Source organism: Hyla sarda, chromosome 2 (genome assembly GCF_029499605.1).
Source record: "Hyla sarda isolate aHylSar1 chromosome 2, aHylSar1.hap1, whole genome shotgun sequence".
In the NCBI taxonomy this organism is placed as follows: Eukaryota; Metazoa; Chordata; class Amphibia; order Anura; family Hylidae; genus Hyla; species Hyla sarda.
This window is the reverse complement of record NC_079190.1, coordinates 188,182,389-188,197,357: the sequence shown is the minus strand read 5'-3', so window position 1 is coordinate 188,197,357 and position 14,969 is coordinate 188,182,389. Positions and strand designations below refer to the sequence as shown.

General features: G+C 42.7%; 1 protein-coding gene across 4 annotated transcripts in view; it reads right to left on the bottom strand.

The window, feature by feature from the left end:
* The window catches only part of LOC130355603 (ATP-binding cassette sub-family C member 5-like), a 136,237-nt gene extending 122,790 nt beyond the window's left edge, over positions 1–13,447 (bottom strand). Inside the window, exons 1-3 of one of the 4 annotated variants that reach the window (XM_056555951.1) lie at positions 13,418–13,447; positions 11,328–11,446; positions 8,402–8,557 (exon numbers count right to left, since the gene is read on the bottom strand). In XM_056555951.1, the coding sequence (XP_056411926.1) occupies positions 8,402–8,557; positions 11,328–11,410 (239 nt within the window). In that variant the 5' untranslated portion in view covers positions 11,411–11,446; positions 13,418–13,447. Of the gene's footprint in view, positions 1–8,401; positions 8,558–11,327; positions 11,447–12,194; positions 12,281–13,417 lie in introns of those variants that run through there. The other 3 variants (XM_056555952.1, XM_056555954.1, XM_056555953.1) reach the window with 3 other exon arrangements.
* Positions 13,448–14,969: the final 1,522 nt, after the last annotated feature.

The following is a 14,969-nucleotide window of genomic DNA, read 5'->3' as shown; positions in this document are numbered from 1 at the left end:
CTTTGTCCCGATCAGCTTACTGGACGATGGGAGGGTCCTCACCTGCCTCCTCATCATCCGATCGTCGATCTTCTGCTCCATGTCTGCTTAGGAGGCAGTAGCAGGAGAGGGCCGATAACACTGATCAATGCTATGCTATGGCATAGCATTGATAAGTGTGTGCAATCAAAAGATTGCTGTCACGATGCCGGCTGGCAGGAGGTGGATCCTCTGTGCCAGAGAGGGATTGGCGTGGACCGTGCTAGTGGACCGGTTCTAAGTCACTACTGGTGTTCACCAGAGCCCGCCGCAAAGCGGGATGGTCTTGCTGCGGCGGTAGTGACCAGGTCGTATCCACTAGCAACGGCTCAACCTCTCTGACTGCTGAAGATAGGCGCGGTACAAGGGAGTAGACAGAAGCAAGGTCGGACGTAGCAGAAGGTCGGGGCAGGCAGCAAGAATCGTAGTCAATAAGGCAATAGCAGGAGGTCAAGTACACAGTATGGACAAACACAGTAACGCTTTCACTAGGCTCTAAGGCAACAAGATCCGGCAGGGGAGTGCAGGGGCAGTGATCAGATATAGTCTGGGAGTAGGTGGAAGCCAATTAAGCTAATTGGGCCAGGCACCAATCATTGGTGCACTGGCCCTTTAAGTCTCAGGGAGCTGGCGCGCGCGCGCCCTAGAGAGCGGAGCCGCGCGCGCCAGCACATGACAGCAGGGGACCGGGACGGGTAAGTGACCTGGGATGCGATTCGCGAGCGGGCGCGTCCCGCTGTGCGAATCGCATCCCCGACGGCCATGACAGTGCAGCGCTCCCGGTCAGCGGGACCGACCGGGGCGCTGCGGAGAGAGAGACGCCGTAAGCGCTCCGGGGAGGAGCGGGGACCTGGAGCACTAGGCGTAACAGTACCCCCCCCTTTAGGTCTCCCCTTCTCTTTGCCGGTAACTGCCTCCCCTGGGATGAGGACACCGGGAAAGAATGGAGGGTTTCCTCAACGGCAGGCAGTACAGCAGGAGTGGGAATGGGGAGGGAGGGCAGAGGGCGAGGCCTGGCACGGGGCAGTGTTACACCAGGACGGGGGCCATGAGGAGGCACCGAGGCTTGCCTGACTGGACTGGAAGGGGGGGAGAGGCACTTCTTATGGCAGGCAGAGTCCATAAAGACCTTAGGGAGACCGGTTACAGGGGGAACCACAGGGTCACGGCAGGGAGTACTGGGAACCGGTTTAAGGCAGTCCTTGAAACAAGAGGTACCCCAGCTCTTGATCTCCCCTGTGGACCAATCCAGGGTTGGGGAATGGTGTTGAAGCCAGGGTAGTCCAAGGAGAATTTCGGAAGTGCAATTGGAGAGGACCAAAAACTCAATTTTTTCGTGATGAGGTCCGATGCACATTAGGAGGGGCTCCGTGCGGTAACGCACGGTGCAATCCAACCTGACTCCGTTGACCGCGGAAATGTAGAGTGGCTTGACGAGATGGGTCACCGGGATGCGGAATTTATTCACCAAGGAATCCAGAATAAAATTCCCAGAGGCACCGGAGTCCAAGCAGGCCACGGCTGAGAGGGAAGAGTTGGCTGAAGGAGAAATCCGTACGGGCACCGTGAGACGTGGAGAAGCCGACTTAGCATCAAGAGACACCACACCCACGAGAGCTGGGTGCGAGCGTGCGTTTCCCAGACGTGGAGGACGGATAGGGCAATCCACCAAGAAATGTTCGGTACTGGCACAGTACAGACAAAGATTCTCTTCCCTACGGCGATTCCTCTCTTCCTGGGTCAGGCGAGACCGATCCACTTGCATGGCCTCCTCGGCGGGAGGCCTAGGCGTAGATTGCAATGGAGACTGTGGGAGAGGTGTCCAGAGATCTAAGTCTTTTTCCTGGCGGAGCTCTTGATGCCTCTCAGAAAAACGCATGTCAATGCGAGTGGCTAGATGAATGAGTTCATGCAGGTTAGCAGGAGTTTCTCGTGCGGCCAGAACATCTTTAATGTTGCTGGATAGGCCTTTTTTAAAGGTCGCGCAGAGGGCCTCATTATTCCAGGATAGTTCAGAAGCAAGAGTACGGAATTGTATGGCGTACTCGCCAACGGAAGAATTACCCTGGACCAGGTTCAGCAGGGCAGTCTCAGCAGAAGAGGCTCGGGCAGGTTCCTCAAAGACACTTCGAATTTCCGAGAAGAAGGAGTGTACAGAGGCAGTGACGGGGTCATTGCAGTCCCAGAGCGGTGTGGCCCAAGACAGAGCTTTCCCAGACAGAAGGCTGACTACGAAAGCCACCTTAGACCTTTCAGTAGGAAACTGGTCCGACATCATCTCCAAGTGCAGGGAACATTGTGAAAGAAAGCCACGGCAAAACTTAGAGTCCCCATCAAATTTGTCCGGCAGGGACAAGCGGAGGCTAGGAGTGGCCACTCGCTGCGGAAGAGGTGCAGGAGCTGGCGGAGGAGATGGTTGTTGCTGCTGTAGCTGAGACTGAAATTGCTGTAGCTGTGACTGAAGCTGCTGTAGCTGCGACTGGAGTTGCTGTGTCATGGTGGTCAAGTACGACAGCTGGTGATCTTGTTGGGCGATCTGTCGGGCTTGCTGGGCGACCAGTGTAGTGAGGTCGGCGACAACTGGCAGAGGAACTTCAGCGGGATCCATGGCCGGATCTACTGTCACGATGCCGGCTGGCAGGAGGTGGATCCTCTGTGCCAGAGAGGGATTGGCGTGGACCGTGCTAGTGGACCGGTTCTAAGTCACTACTGGTGTTCACCAGAGCCCGCCGCAAAGCGGGATGGTCTTGCTGCGGCGGTAGTGACCAGGTCGTATCCACTAGCAACGGCTCAACCTCTCTGACTGCTGAAGATAGGCGCGGTACAAGGGAGTAGACAGAAGCAAGGTCGGACGTAGCAGAAGGTCGGGGCAGGCAGCAAGAATCGTAGTCAATAAGGCAATAGCAGGAGGTCAAGTACACAGTATGGACAAACACAGTAACGCTTTCACTAGGCTCTAAGGCAACAAGATCCGGCAGGGGAGTGCAGGGGCAGTGATCAGATATAGTCTGGGAGTAGGTGGAAGCCAATTAAGCTAATTGGGCCAGGCACCAATCATTGGTGCACTGGCCCTTTAAGTCTCAGGGAGCTGGCGCGCGCGCCCTAGAGAGCGGAGCCGCGCGCACCAGCACATGACAGCAGGGGACCGGGACGGGTAAGTGACCTGGGATGCGATTCGCGAGCGGGCGCGTCCCGCTGTGCGAATCGCATCCCCGACGGCCATGACAGTGCAGCGCTCCCGGTCAGCGGGACCGACCGGGGCGCTGCGGAGAGAGAGACGCCGTAAGCGCTCCGGGGAGGAGCGGGGACCCGGAGCGCTAGGCGTAACAATTGCATGGTATTTTAATCACCCCCCTTTTCCTATTTTTTTTATAAAATTATGTAATGAAAAAAAAATAATCATATGTGATACCGCCGCGTGTGTAAATGTCCAAATTATTAAAATATAAGGTTAGCTAAACAGCACCTTCGATGGCGTACACGTAAAAAAATACCAAAGTCCAAAAGTCCAAAATTGTGCATTTTTGGTCAATTCATATACCATAAAAATATTAATAAAAAGCGATCAAAAAGTCCCATCAAAACAAAAAAATGGTACCCATAAAAACTACAGACCACAGCAAAAAAAATTAGCTCTCATATAGCCCTGTACGCGGAAAAATAAAAAAGTTATAGCGGTCAGAATTTGACAATTTTAAATATACAAATTTTGGTGCATGTAAGTATAATTTTTTTAAAATAGTAAAATAAATAAAACCTACATAAATTGGGTATCCCTGTAACCGTATGGACATAAAGAATAAAGATAACATGTAATTTTCACCGAAAATTGCACTGTGTAGAAACGGAAGCCCTAAAATTGGCAAAATGGTGCTTTTTTCATTTCACCCCACAAAATTTTTTTTTTGTTTTGTTGCAGATGCAGATTATGTTTTAAAATACGTAATGTCAATACAAAGTACAATTGGTAACGTAAAAAAAAAAATTGGGTCTGTAGGTGCAAAATTGAATGCGTTGTGATTTTTAGAAGATGAGGAGTAAAAAAAACGGAACTGCAGAAACAAAAATTGTTTTGAGCCCTTAAAGGAGTACTCCGGTGGAAAAACATTTTTTTTATATCACCTGGTGCCAGAAAGTTAAACAGATTTGTACATGACTTCTATTAAAGAATCTTTACCCTTCCAGTACTTTTTAGCAGCTGTATGCTACAGAGGAAATTATTTTCTTTTTGAATTTCTTTTTTTTCTTGTCCATAGTGCTCTCTGCTGACACATCTGTCCATGTCAGGAACTGTCCAGAGCAGCATAGGTTTGCAATAGGGATTTTCTCCTGCTCTGGACAGTTCATACTGGTATCAGGTGTCAGCAGAGAGCACTGTGGACAAGAAATTAAAAAAGAAAATAATTTCCTCTGTAGAAAACAGCTGCTAAAAAGTACTGGACGGGTAAAGATTTTTTAATAGAAGTCATTTACAAATCTGTTTAACTTTCTGGCACCAGTTGATTTTAAAAAATAAAAATAAAAAAATGTTTTCCACCGTAGTACCCCTTTAAGGTGAAAATGTTTTGAGTCCATAAGGAGTTAAAGAGGCCTCTGAAAAATGAAAGAAGCAATCTGACTGGTTTCTATGGGTTTCCTCTACACAGGTTTTTATAAATCTCCCCCACCAGTGCCTATATATATATATATATATATATATATATATATATATATATATATAACCAAAGAATAAGTTGGCCAGCACTATTAATTCCAAACTATTGTAAAAACCTGGCTTGCAGGTGCAGGCTGCTGGGATAAATATACAGCAACAGGAGAATACAGTAGCACACTGCTAGCACAAAGATATAGATGAAATATGAGTATTTAGATAAAACATGAGTATATAGATAGAACATGAAAAGCTATACAGCTGTAATGCAATAAATGAAGATATGAAACTATGAAATTATGAGGTACTTAGCTTGCAAATTTGGCGCCCAATAGCTTGGACCGTCCCACCACGGTAAGGTGACCTCATGCTGCTGTATTCTCCTGTTGCTGTATATTTAGCCCAGCAGCCTGCATGCCAGGTTTTTACAATAGTTTGGAATTAATAGTGCTGGCCAACTTATTCTTTGGTTGTATTACACATACGGGGGAGTGGCTACCTCCATGTTGGCTCTTGCACCCCACCCACCTCTATTAGGTGTATATAAGGTGCCTTGAATGTTTCAGTCCTTGCATGCCTGCTGTACTGTTCACACAAAGGCATATTCACAGTGTAGGGTCCGTCCCAGAATGAGGTCACCTTACCGTGGTGGGACGGTCCAAGCTATTTGGTGCCAAATTTGCAAGCTAAGTACCTCATAATTTCATAGTTTCATATCTTCATTTATTGCATTACAGCTGTATAGCTTTTCATGTTCTATCTATATACTCATGTTTTATCTATATACTCATGTTTCATCTATATCTTTGTGCTAGCAGTGGGCTGCTGTATTCTCCTGTTGCTGTATATATATATATATATATATATATATATATATTAGTATCATAATAACATACGAAACTGTAATAGTACCATAGTATGGTACTGTTCAAATGAGCAAACTGTCACAGTAAATTGAGTCTCTTTCACATCAGAGCTTTTAACAGAGATTTCTTCTGCTGTTTCAACACTACGTTAAATAGAATGAAGGATTATATCGCACAGAAATTGTTATTTTATACCAAGCATTACTGAAATATTAGGAGTTTATATGACAGTTAAAATATTTTTGTAGCGCAAGTACAAAGACAACTGTTTTGGAAGTGTTGATTTAAAAGAAGAGAACAGAATGAATGATCAGAGCCAAAGGGAAGCTGTCTGGTTTGGTAGCATAAGGAACAAACAGAACAGTGGATGCAGCAACAACATATGATGCACATTTATCACCAAAAGAAACAGAAGTAAGGCTGGGTTCATATCACATTTTATTCAATACGGGACCACATGCCGTATGCGGCCTGTATGTAATGTATTTCAATGAGCCGACCGGAGTGAAGCGCTGTCTCCTGTCGGCTCAATTTTGTCTCTTATATGGTTTTCCCACCGGACCTAAAACTGTGGTGGACCACGGTTTTAGCTCCGGTGGGAAAACCGCATATGGGACAAAAATGAGCCGACCGGAGACAGCGCTTCACTCCGGTCGGCTCATTGAAATGGTTTTTTGCTCCCCCCCAGCCGTATGAAGTCCTGTATTGCATAAAAAGTAATGTGAACCCAGCCATAGGCAGTTTTTCATTACAAAGTAAAAAAGCAAAACAAAAAGTTACTCCAATAAGGCTATGTTCACACTGCAGAAAATTTGCTGAATGTCCACCTGGAAAACACAGGTGGACATTAAATATGCATGTTGTGTCAGTGCTAGGTTCTATCAGAAATGTGCCATCTTCATAGGTGGCAATACATTTCCAAAAGGAATCCGGAGAAACAATGAACATGTTCTGTGAACTACAAAATTGTGGTTTCTGCCACGGAAATACTACCGTGTGCATGGTGCAGCTGTATCCTATTGAAATTAATGGGACTCTGGAATTCCGCTCTGTCAGTTCTGTCTGTCATGTGAACATAGCCTTTGGCTGCTTTAACACACGTACAATACAGGGGTATTTTTGTGCCTGCATTATGACCCATGGTTATAAATCAAATATAAATCAAAAATCAACAACTGGTTAGTGACCCATACTAACTGTATCACAGATTCAAATGGTTGGTCAAAGACTTGTGGATATTAAAGATGTACTCTGCCGGAAAACATCTTATACCATATTCAAAGGATAGGGGATAAGATGTCTGATCACGGAGGTCCCGCTACTGGGGAACCCCGCGATCTCCGGGCCGTCAGCGGCAGCATCCGGAACACACCGTCACGCCCCCTCCAATAGACATGAATGGAGGGGGCGTGGCAGCTGTAGCATTTTATCCTTTGGATAGGGATAAGCTGTTTTACGGAAGAGTACCCCTTTAAGTGGGCACACAACTGTGTTTATTAACCAGCCTTAAAAGAGATCTATCCTATTATGTTCAGGGCTCTGCAGGGAATGCATGTTGCATAGTTATAAAGTTACATAGTTAGTACAGTTAGAATAAAGAACACCTCCATCATGTTCAACCAAGAAAAGGGGGCGGGATTTGATTCTATATTTCTGCATATGCATTATGCATGCTATTTTGTTTGCAGAATGTATCTAAGTCTGTTTTGAGCCCTCAAGTGTTTTTGACCAGTTGCTCAGGTAGACTGTTCCATGAATTCACAGTTCTTACAATACAAAAGGCTTTTCTCCCCTGGGGTATAAATATTTTTTTAACCAGAAAGCATCAGGCATTGACAGTACTAAACGTTTTGTCCTGACCATAAACAAGCTCTCCTATTATCTTCTCTCAATCCAATCCTGATCACTACTTTCCAACTTGGCAGTGGACAATAGGATTAAAGAGCTACACCAGTATAGACATCTTCTCTCTTATCCATAGGAGATATGATGTCTGATCGCGAGGAGTCTGAACGCTGGGTCCACCGCGATCTATGGCCCAGCAACCCGGCATTCTGAACATTTATGTTCGTCGTGCCTTCTCAATTTATGTCTATGGGACAGAGATCCAGCATTCACATATCTCCGGATCTCCCATAGAGATATATGGAGGGGGCTTGTTGGCCACAGCTGACCCCTCGCGATCTCCTGCCTGGCACCCGGTAATATGGGCTGTGGTCGCCAGTAATCTGATACAGAGTGGAGATGACTCCATGCATGCATATTACCGGGTGCCAGGCAGGAGATCGCGAGGTGTCCCAGCAACCGGACCTCCTGCGATCAGACGCTTATCCTCTCTCCTGTGGATAGGGGGATAAGATGTCTAGGAGCGGAGTACTCCTTTAACATACACTGCTATGCTAGTATTTGTTCAGTAGGAGCTCACAAGCAAAGCAGAGAAGAGGATATAAAACCTGATGGACAAGAGTGTACATATCATAGAGGCAGACCATATGACTGCTATGCATCTCGTGTTAGAGAGAGAGACTAGCCCTGGTTGGTCTCACTCCCTTTTGCTTTTTGGTGGCAAGAACCTGGGCAGGACTCCCATCTCCAGAGGAATTACATTGTTAGTAAAGTATGGTGTTGGGGATTGGCCAAATGCTTATGAACAGGATGTGGAGGTGGAAATAAAACCTGATCCTCCTGTCCTTGGTGACAAAACCCAGGATCAAAATGGGGGTCATCTTGGTGTATGCATTAGTCTTTATGTACACCACTGCTTCTGACAGGTCTAAGGATCCATAGAGATACATTTATAAAAAATGACAGACAGAACCAACACATTTGTCTTTACAACCCACTATCCCACAACCATAACTTTTACCTCCAACTGTTTACTTCTGATGAGTCTTGTGATGGCAGACCCCAAAGTTCACTTATATGAAGTTTAGAACTACGATAAACCTTTCTTGCAAGTGGCGTGATCCAGTTCAAAGTCATGAAGGAAAATAAGCCGGCATTATCAATCGGATGTTGGTGACTACAAAATATTTTTTTAATTAATACACAGATCCTTGTTATTACAGCTTTGCATCTTTCTAGTTTACATGACAGATTACAGTTACTAAAACAATAACTATACTATGTATTATGATATGTTTATGGTGCAAACCTTAAAGGGGTACTCCACTAGCCAGCATTTGGAAGTATATGTTCTGAACACTGTTTTCACACTGAGGGGGTCGGCCACGCCCCTCGTGACATCACGGTCATGCCCCCTCAATGCAAGTCTATGGGAGGGGGCGTGATGGCCTTCACAACCCCTCCCATAGACTTGCATTAAGGGGGTGTAATCGTGTTGTCACGAGGGGCGTGGTCGACCCCCTCAGTGTGAAAACAGCGTTTAGAACATTATTTTCCGAACGCTGCCAAGTGGAGTACCCCTTTAAGGGACCCTTTAAGTACCCCCTTTGGCCGACCCCACTGCAGGGGTTGGCCGTGCCCCATGTGACATCATGGACACACCCCCTCAATGCAAGTCTATGGGAGGGGGCGTGATGGCCTTCACACCCCCTCCCATAGACTTGCATTAATGGGGCGTGGCCGTGTTGTCACGAGGGGTGTGATCGACCCTCGCAATGCGAAAACAGCGTTCGGAACATTTACTTCCAAATGCTGGCCAGTGGAGCACCCCTTTAAATCCAGTGAACAAGCACTGTAAACAATGCAGGTACAAGCTGCCGTGTTTAGCAGTATACATCATAACAGACACTCTAGGCCTTGCTCTGCCACAGGGCTTCATGTATATTAGTATTACATTGCCTCCACCATTTTTATTATTCATAAAGAAGTTATAATATTCATTTTGTACAACTACAGAAAAGAGTGTATACACAGGCAATTTTCTCCTATGTTTTAACATTCATATCAATCATACTTGCAAATGAAATTACATTGATGCCATTGTACATGTATGCCCTGGAGTGTTTAACCCCTTAGCGACATAGGACGTAAATGTATGTCCTGGTGCACTGGTACTTAACGCACCAGGACGTACATTTATGTCCTGTACATGACCGCGAGCACCGGAGTGGTGCTAGTGTCATGCGCATCAGCAGCCAGGGACCCGCCGGTAATGGCGCACATCAGCTATTGCACTGATGTGTGCCATTAACCCCTCAGATGCCATGATCAATACAGATCACGGCATCTGCGGCAGCGCGGTCACTATTAAAAATGTAAATCGTCACTTTTTCCCATTTTACCACCAGAAAGTGTAAAAAAAAAAATTAGAAACATATTTGGTATCACCGCATGTGTAAATGTCCGAACTATCAAAATATAATGTTAATGATCCCATACCGTGAACTGCGTAAAGAAAAAAAAAGTCCAAAATTGCTGCTTTTTTATTACATAATATTCCCCAAAAAATTTAAAATAAATTAATTAAAAGTTTCTCATATGCAATTGGAGTATCAAAAAAAAGTAAAGATGACAGCGCAAAAAATGAGTCCTCATACAGCTGCTTATACAGAAAAATGAAATAGTTATAGGTCGTCAAAATAGGGTGATTTTAAACGCACTAATTTGGTTAAAAGGTTTGAGATTTTTTTCAAGTGGTACAATAATAGAAAAGTATGTTATCATGGGTATCATTTTAATTGTATTGACCCACAGAATAAAGAAAACATGTAATTTTTACTGTAAATTGTACAGCCTGAAAACGAAACCTTCCAAAATTTGCTAAATTGCGGTTTTCTTTTCAATTTCCCCACACATATAGTATTTTTTTTTATTTCGCTATACATTTTATGGTAAAGTGAGTGATGTTGTTACAAAGGACAATTGGTCGCACAAAAAACAAGCCCTCATACTAGTCTGTGGATGGATATATCAAAGAGTTATGATTTTTAGATTTGATGCGCAGGATTTTCTACTGCAGATTTCAATGTAAACAGAATGACTGAAGACAGCTTGAAATCCTGCGCATCAAATCTGCGCAGGATACTGTACGTGTGAATAGACCCTAAGAGCCTCAATATATGTGGGAGCCTAACAGTTTAATTGCCCGCAAGGGCAACCTGCAGATGAAGTATACCTCAGCAGGCTCTATCAGGAGATCCTCAATCACATTGAGTAATAGCATTATTCAGTGTTAGCAATCAAACACATGCTTATAAAAGTCTCCTATGGGGACTTAAAAATAGTTAATAAAATAATAATTAAAAAAAATTCTAAATATACAAAGCCCCTCCCTAAATAAATGGTTTAATAAAATACCAAACACCAAAGTAACTAATATTGGTCACATCATATATGGCACAGATAGGAACTATAGATCACTGTGCAAAAGATTAACTTTCATACAACCTTGAATGCGGAAAATTTTTTGTCATACTAATTTTGACTTATTTTTAAGTAGTACAATATTAGGAAAACTATGTAAATATAGGTATTGCTTGAACTGTATTGACCAGCAGAATGAAGGTAATACATAAGCTTTACTGTAAAGTGCACTGCATGAAAACAAGGCCCCACAAAAGTTGCTAAATTTTGGGGTTTACCCCTCAAAAAAAAAAATTGGTGTCGCCATTCATTTTATAATAAAACATTAGGTGTCAATGTAAAGAACAATTGCACATGAAAAAAAACAAACCCTCATATGTCGAAAATTGTGAAAACTGGCTGCGTCCTTAAGGCCAAAACAGGCTGCATCTTTAGCGGGGTTAAAAAACTTCCCTCTTGAACCTTAATTAACATATTTCAAAATATTTATCATTCTTTGTCAGACTGACACTTAGCAGATTTACCTGTGCGTGGTGCGGAATGGCTTGAGAACAGACAGACTGTGCTGGTACCTGATGGTAAATTTCTTCTTTGCTGGTGTCTCCATGTTACTTATAGAGTAGCATGTTCATGACGCCTGGTACTGTGGGTGAGAAATGAAGAAGCAATGTCACAAGCTGTCATAACCTCCAATGAAGCGCACCCTAAGGGAGTGTATTGAGCTGCTGTGTCAAGTCATGACACTGCAAAAAGTTTCTAGTAGAACAGCCTGAAGGGACGTTGGACTTTGTACCAAAATAAGTCATGATTACTACATTACCCACTTATATAGCTCCACCATTATTACACTCATGAACTAGAAGGATAATATTTTGTCAAACTTCAATAAGTCATTGGACATCAGATGCAATAATCCTGAGAGTCTGAATATATAGCAAACTGACATACAAAAGCACAACAAGCTGACACCTACCAGAGAGCACAGGACAAGGACACTGTCGTCACACAAGTACTAACAAGAACTATAGTAAAATCCCCCACTGCTACAGCTCAGAACCAGCCGAAATGTCCACCAGTTCCCAGTATGTGCCATTCTATATATAATACCACTGTACAAACACAGCACAGCTGACAGGTGGTACTGTGTGTGAACTTTAATACATCATGCTGGGGGGTAAATCAAGTCAGGATTCAAGGCAGCATACACTAACACAATTGTATACATCCACTAAAGTCAACTCTACATTATAGTCTGTATCAAATCAATCATTCATTTTAAGATACTTAAGGATTCTACATAGGAAATAGTTAAAAAAAACAAAAACAAAAAAACAACCAAAAAAACAAAAAAGTAAACAAACTTTGACAATGGCGCCACCTGCTGGCTGTACCTGCACCTGGCTGTATTTTGTATTTCTAACTTATCTGGTCTCCTCCACATAGTTGAATTGAATGCACAGTTTAGGCTGAAATTCCACTTGTTATTTGGGGGGGGAAATGCCAATTCTGCCGCAACGCTTTTCTTGGCCAGATGTTAGCTGTAAATCAATGAGAAATCGCAAAATTCTTATTCCATTTGGCGTTTTTCACTTTGGCATTTTTTTTTAATCCTTTTGGCGTTTTTTCACTCTTTTTTGGCGTTTTTCAGATTGTTGGTAATTGCAGCATGTTGAGCCACTGGCGTTTTTTTTTTTTTTTGTCAAAATCGTGGCTTTTTTCTCCCATTAAAGTCTATGGGAGTGAAAAAGATGCCAAGTAAAACGATATGTGGGTTTTAACTTTGGCGTTTTTTAAGGCGGCTTTAGCAATCCAAAAAAGTGATGGGGGTGCTGTATGAGTTGACAATTTGTAATGTATAATTTACCTGTATTCCAGTAATTTAGTTCCTGAGAAAAGAATATATAAAATACTGCATACCGATACAGCATATAGACAAATACAACTCTAGATGTTGTTTTCTACAGTATTTATTGACAGTTGCTATCACTATTAACCACTTGGCACTGCAGCCAGTTTTCGCCTTGCTATTTTTATATTTGCTATACTTGCTATTTTTCCATTGACATAATTGTATGAGGGCTTGTGTTTTTTGCTGACAAAGTTGTATTTTCTTTGGCACAATTTGTTGCATGATATTATATATTGAAAAACTATTTTGGGCTTCATTTTTACAGCTTTTACTGTACAGTAATATGACACGTTAACTTCATTCTGCACAGGCCAGTACGATAACAACGATGCTAAATATATTTTAGTTTTTGTTCTGTTTTACTATTTAAAATAAATGTACTTTGTGTTGCCATATTCTGCCATGCATGCCTTTTTTATTTTTCCATTGATGGAGCTATATTAGACTATAATACAGCTGTAGCTGTAGTTTACATTGGTATTATTTTGGGGTACACAGGACTTTATGATCACTTTTTTATTAATTCTTTGTTAAGTTGCTCAACTAAATCTGCAATGTTGGTGTTTAGTATTTTGATTTTATAGTGTTAAATAACAACGGGGATGATATTCAATGCTCTCCTTTTCTTTTGGGGGGGGGGGGTCTCTTGTTTTTACGCAGTGTACTTTATTGTAGAAATGACACCAGGGGGAAATTTATCCAAACCTGTGCAGAGGAAAAGTTGCCCAGTTGCCCACAGGCCTCTGCAAAATGAAAGAAGCGATCTGATTGGTTGCTATGGGCAACTGGGCAACTTTTCCTTTGCACAGGTTTTGATAAATCTCCCCCCCCCCCCCCCCATATCTTTATTCTTTGGGTTGATATGATCAAAACAATACCCATGGTTATATGTTTACATGCTTTTCTATTATGGACCTTTTTAACAAAATGAATATAATTCAAATTGTTCTATAACTGTTTTATTTACAGGGCTGTTTGGGGGCTCATTTTTTGCGCTGTGATCTAGTTTTTATTAGTACAATTTTTGTTTTGATGGGACTTTTTGATCACTTTTCATTTCATTTTTTGGGGATGTGATGTGATCAAAAATCAGCCAATATTGGACTTTGGTATTGTTTTGCGTTGATGCCATTCACCGTATTAATAATCATTAAGGATATATTTTTATTGTTCTAACAATTCTAGATGCAGAAGTTTTATTAGGGGAGGGGCTATTTACACTTTTTAAAGGGGTACTCCCCTGGAAAACATTTTCTTTTAAATCAACTGCTGCTAGAAAGTTAAACAGATTACTTCTATTTAAAAATCTTAATCCTTCCAATACTTATCAGCTGCTGTATATTCCACAGGAAATTCTTTTCTTGTTGAATTTCCTTTCTGTCTGACCACAGTGCTCTCTGCTGACACCTCTGTCCATTTTAGGAAATGTCCGGAGGAGGAGAGGTTTGCTATGGGGATTTGCTCCTGCTCTGGAAAGTTCCTAAAATGGACAAAGGTGTCATGTGGTCAGACAGAAATGAAATGAAAAAAGAAAAGAACTTCCTATGGAACATATCGCAGCTGATAATTCCATGGAGGGTTAAGATTTTTAAATAGAAGTAATTTACAAATACGTTTAACTTTCTGGCATCAGCTGATTTAAATTTGTTTTTTCTAGTGGAGTACCCCTTTAAGTCACCACAGGGAACAATTATATGCAATAGATTGCATTTACTGAATAATGCTATGCTATTACATATCATTGTTCTGTTGGATCAGTGATCTGCTAGTAGAGTCTGTTGAGTCAAGCTCTATCGGTGATTTACTGTTAGTGGTGGCTTGCTGATAGCAGTCATCACTCACTGGCCCAGATTTATCAAACTGAGTGTGAGTGATTTTCCCTCAGCAACCAATCACATCTCAGCTAACAAGCTCTGGTAAGGTGTAAGCTGAGCTGTGATTGGTTGCTGTGGGAAAATCACTCAATTTTTTTTATCACACAGTTTGATAAATCTTGGCCATTGTCTGTGAAGGGAGCGCAGTTCCTGCACTGGCTATATAGACTCACTGTACAATGCGACATACATGTATATCGCTGTGCACTAAGGACCAGGCCACAGCGATGTACATGTATATTGGATGTCCTTAGGGGTTGAAGTTGGTGACATTTACTGCATGACATTTACAAAGCCCAAGAGTGTATTTTTTAGGTCATCTTTATAATAGTGTAAAAATATTAAACATGCATATTCTTCTGTCATTAATCTTGCAGCCTGCC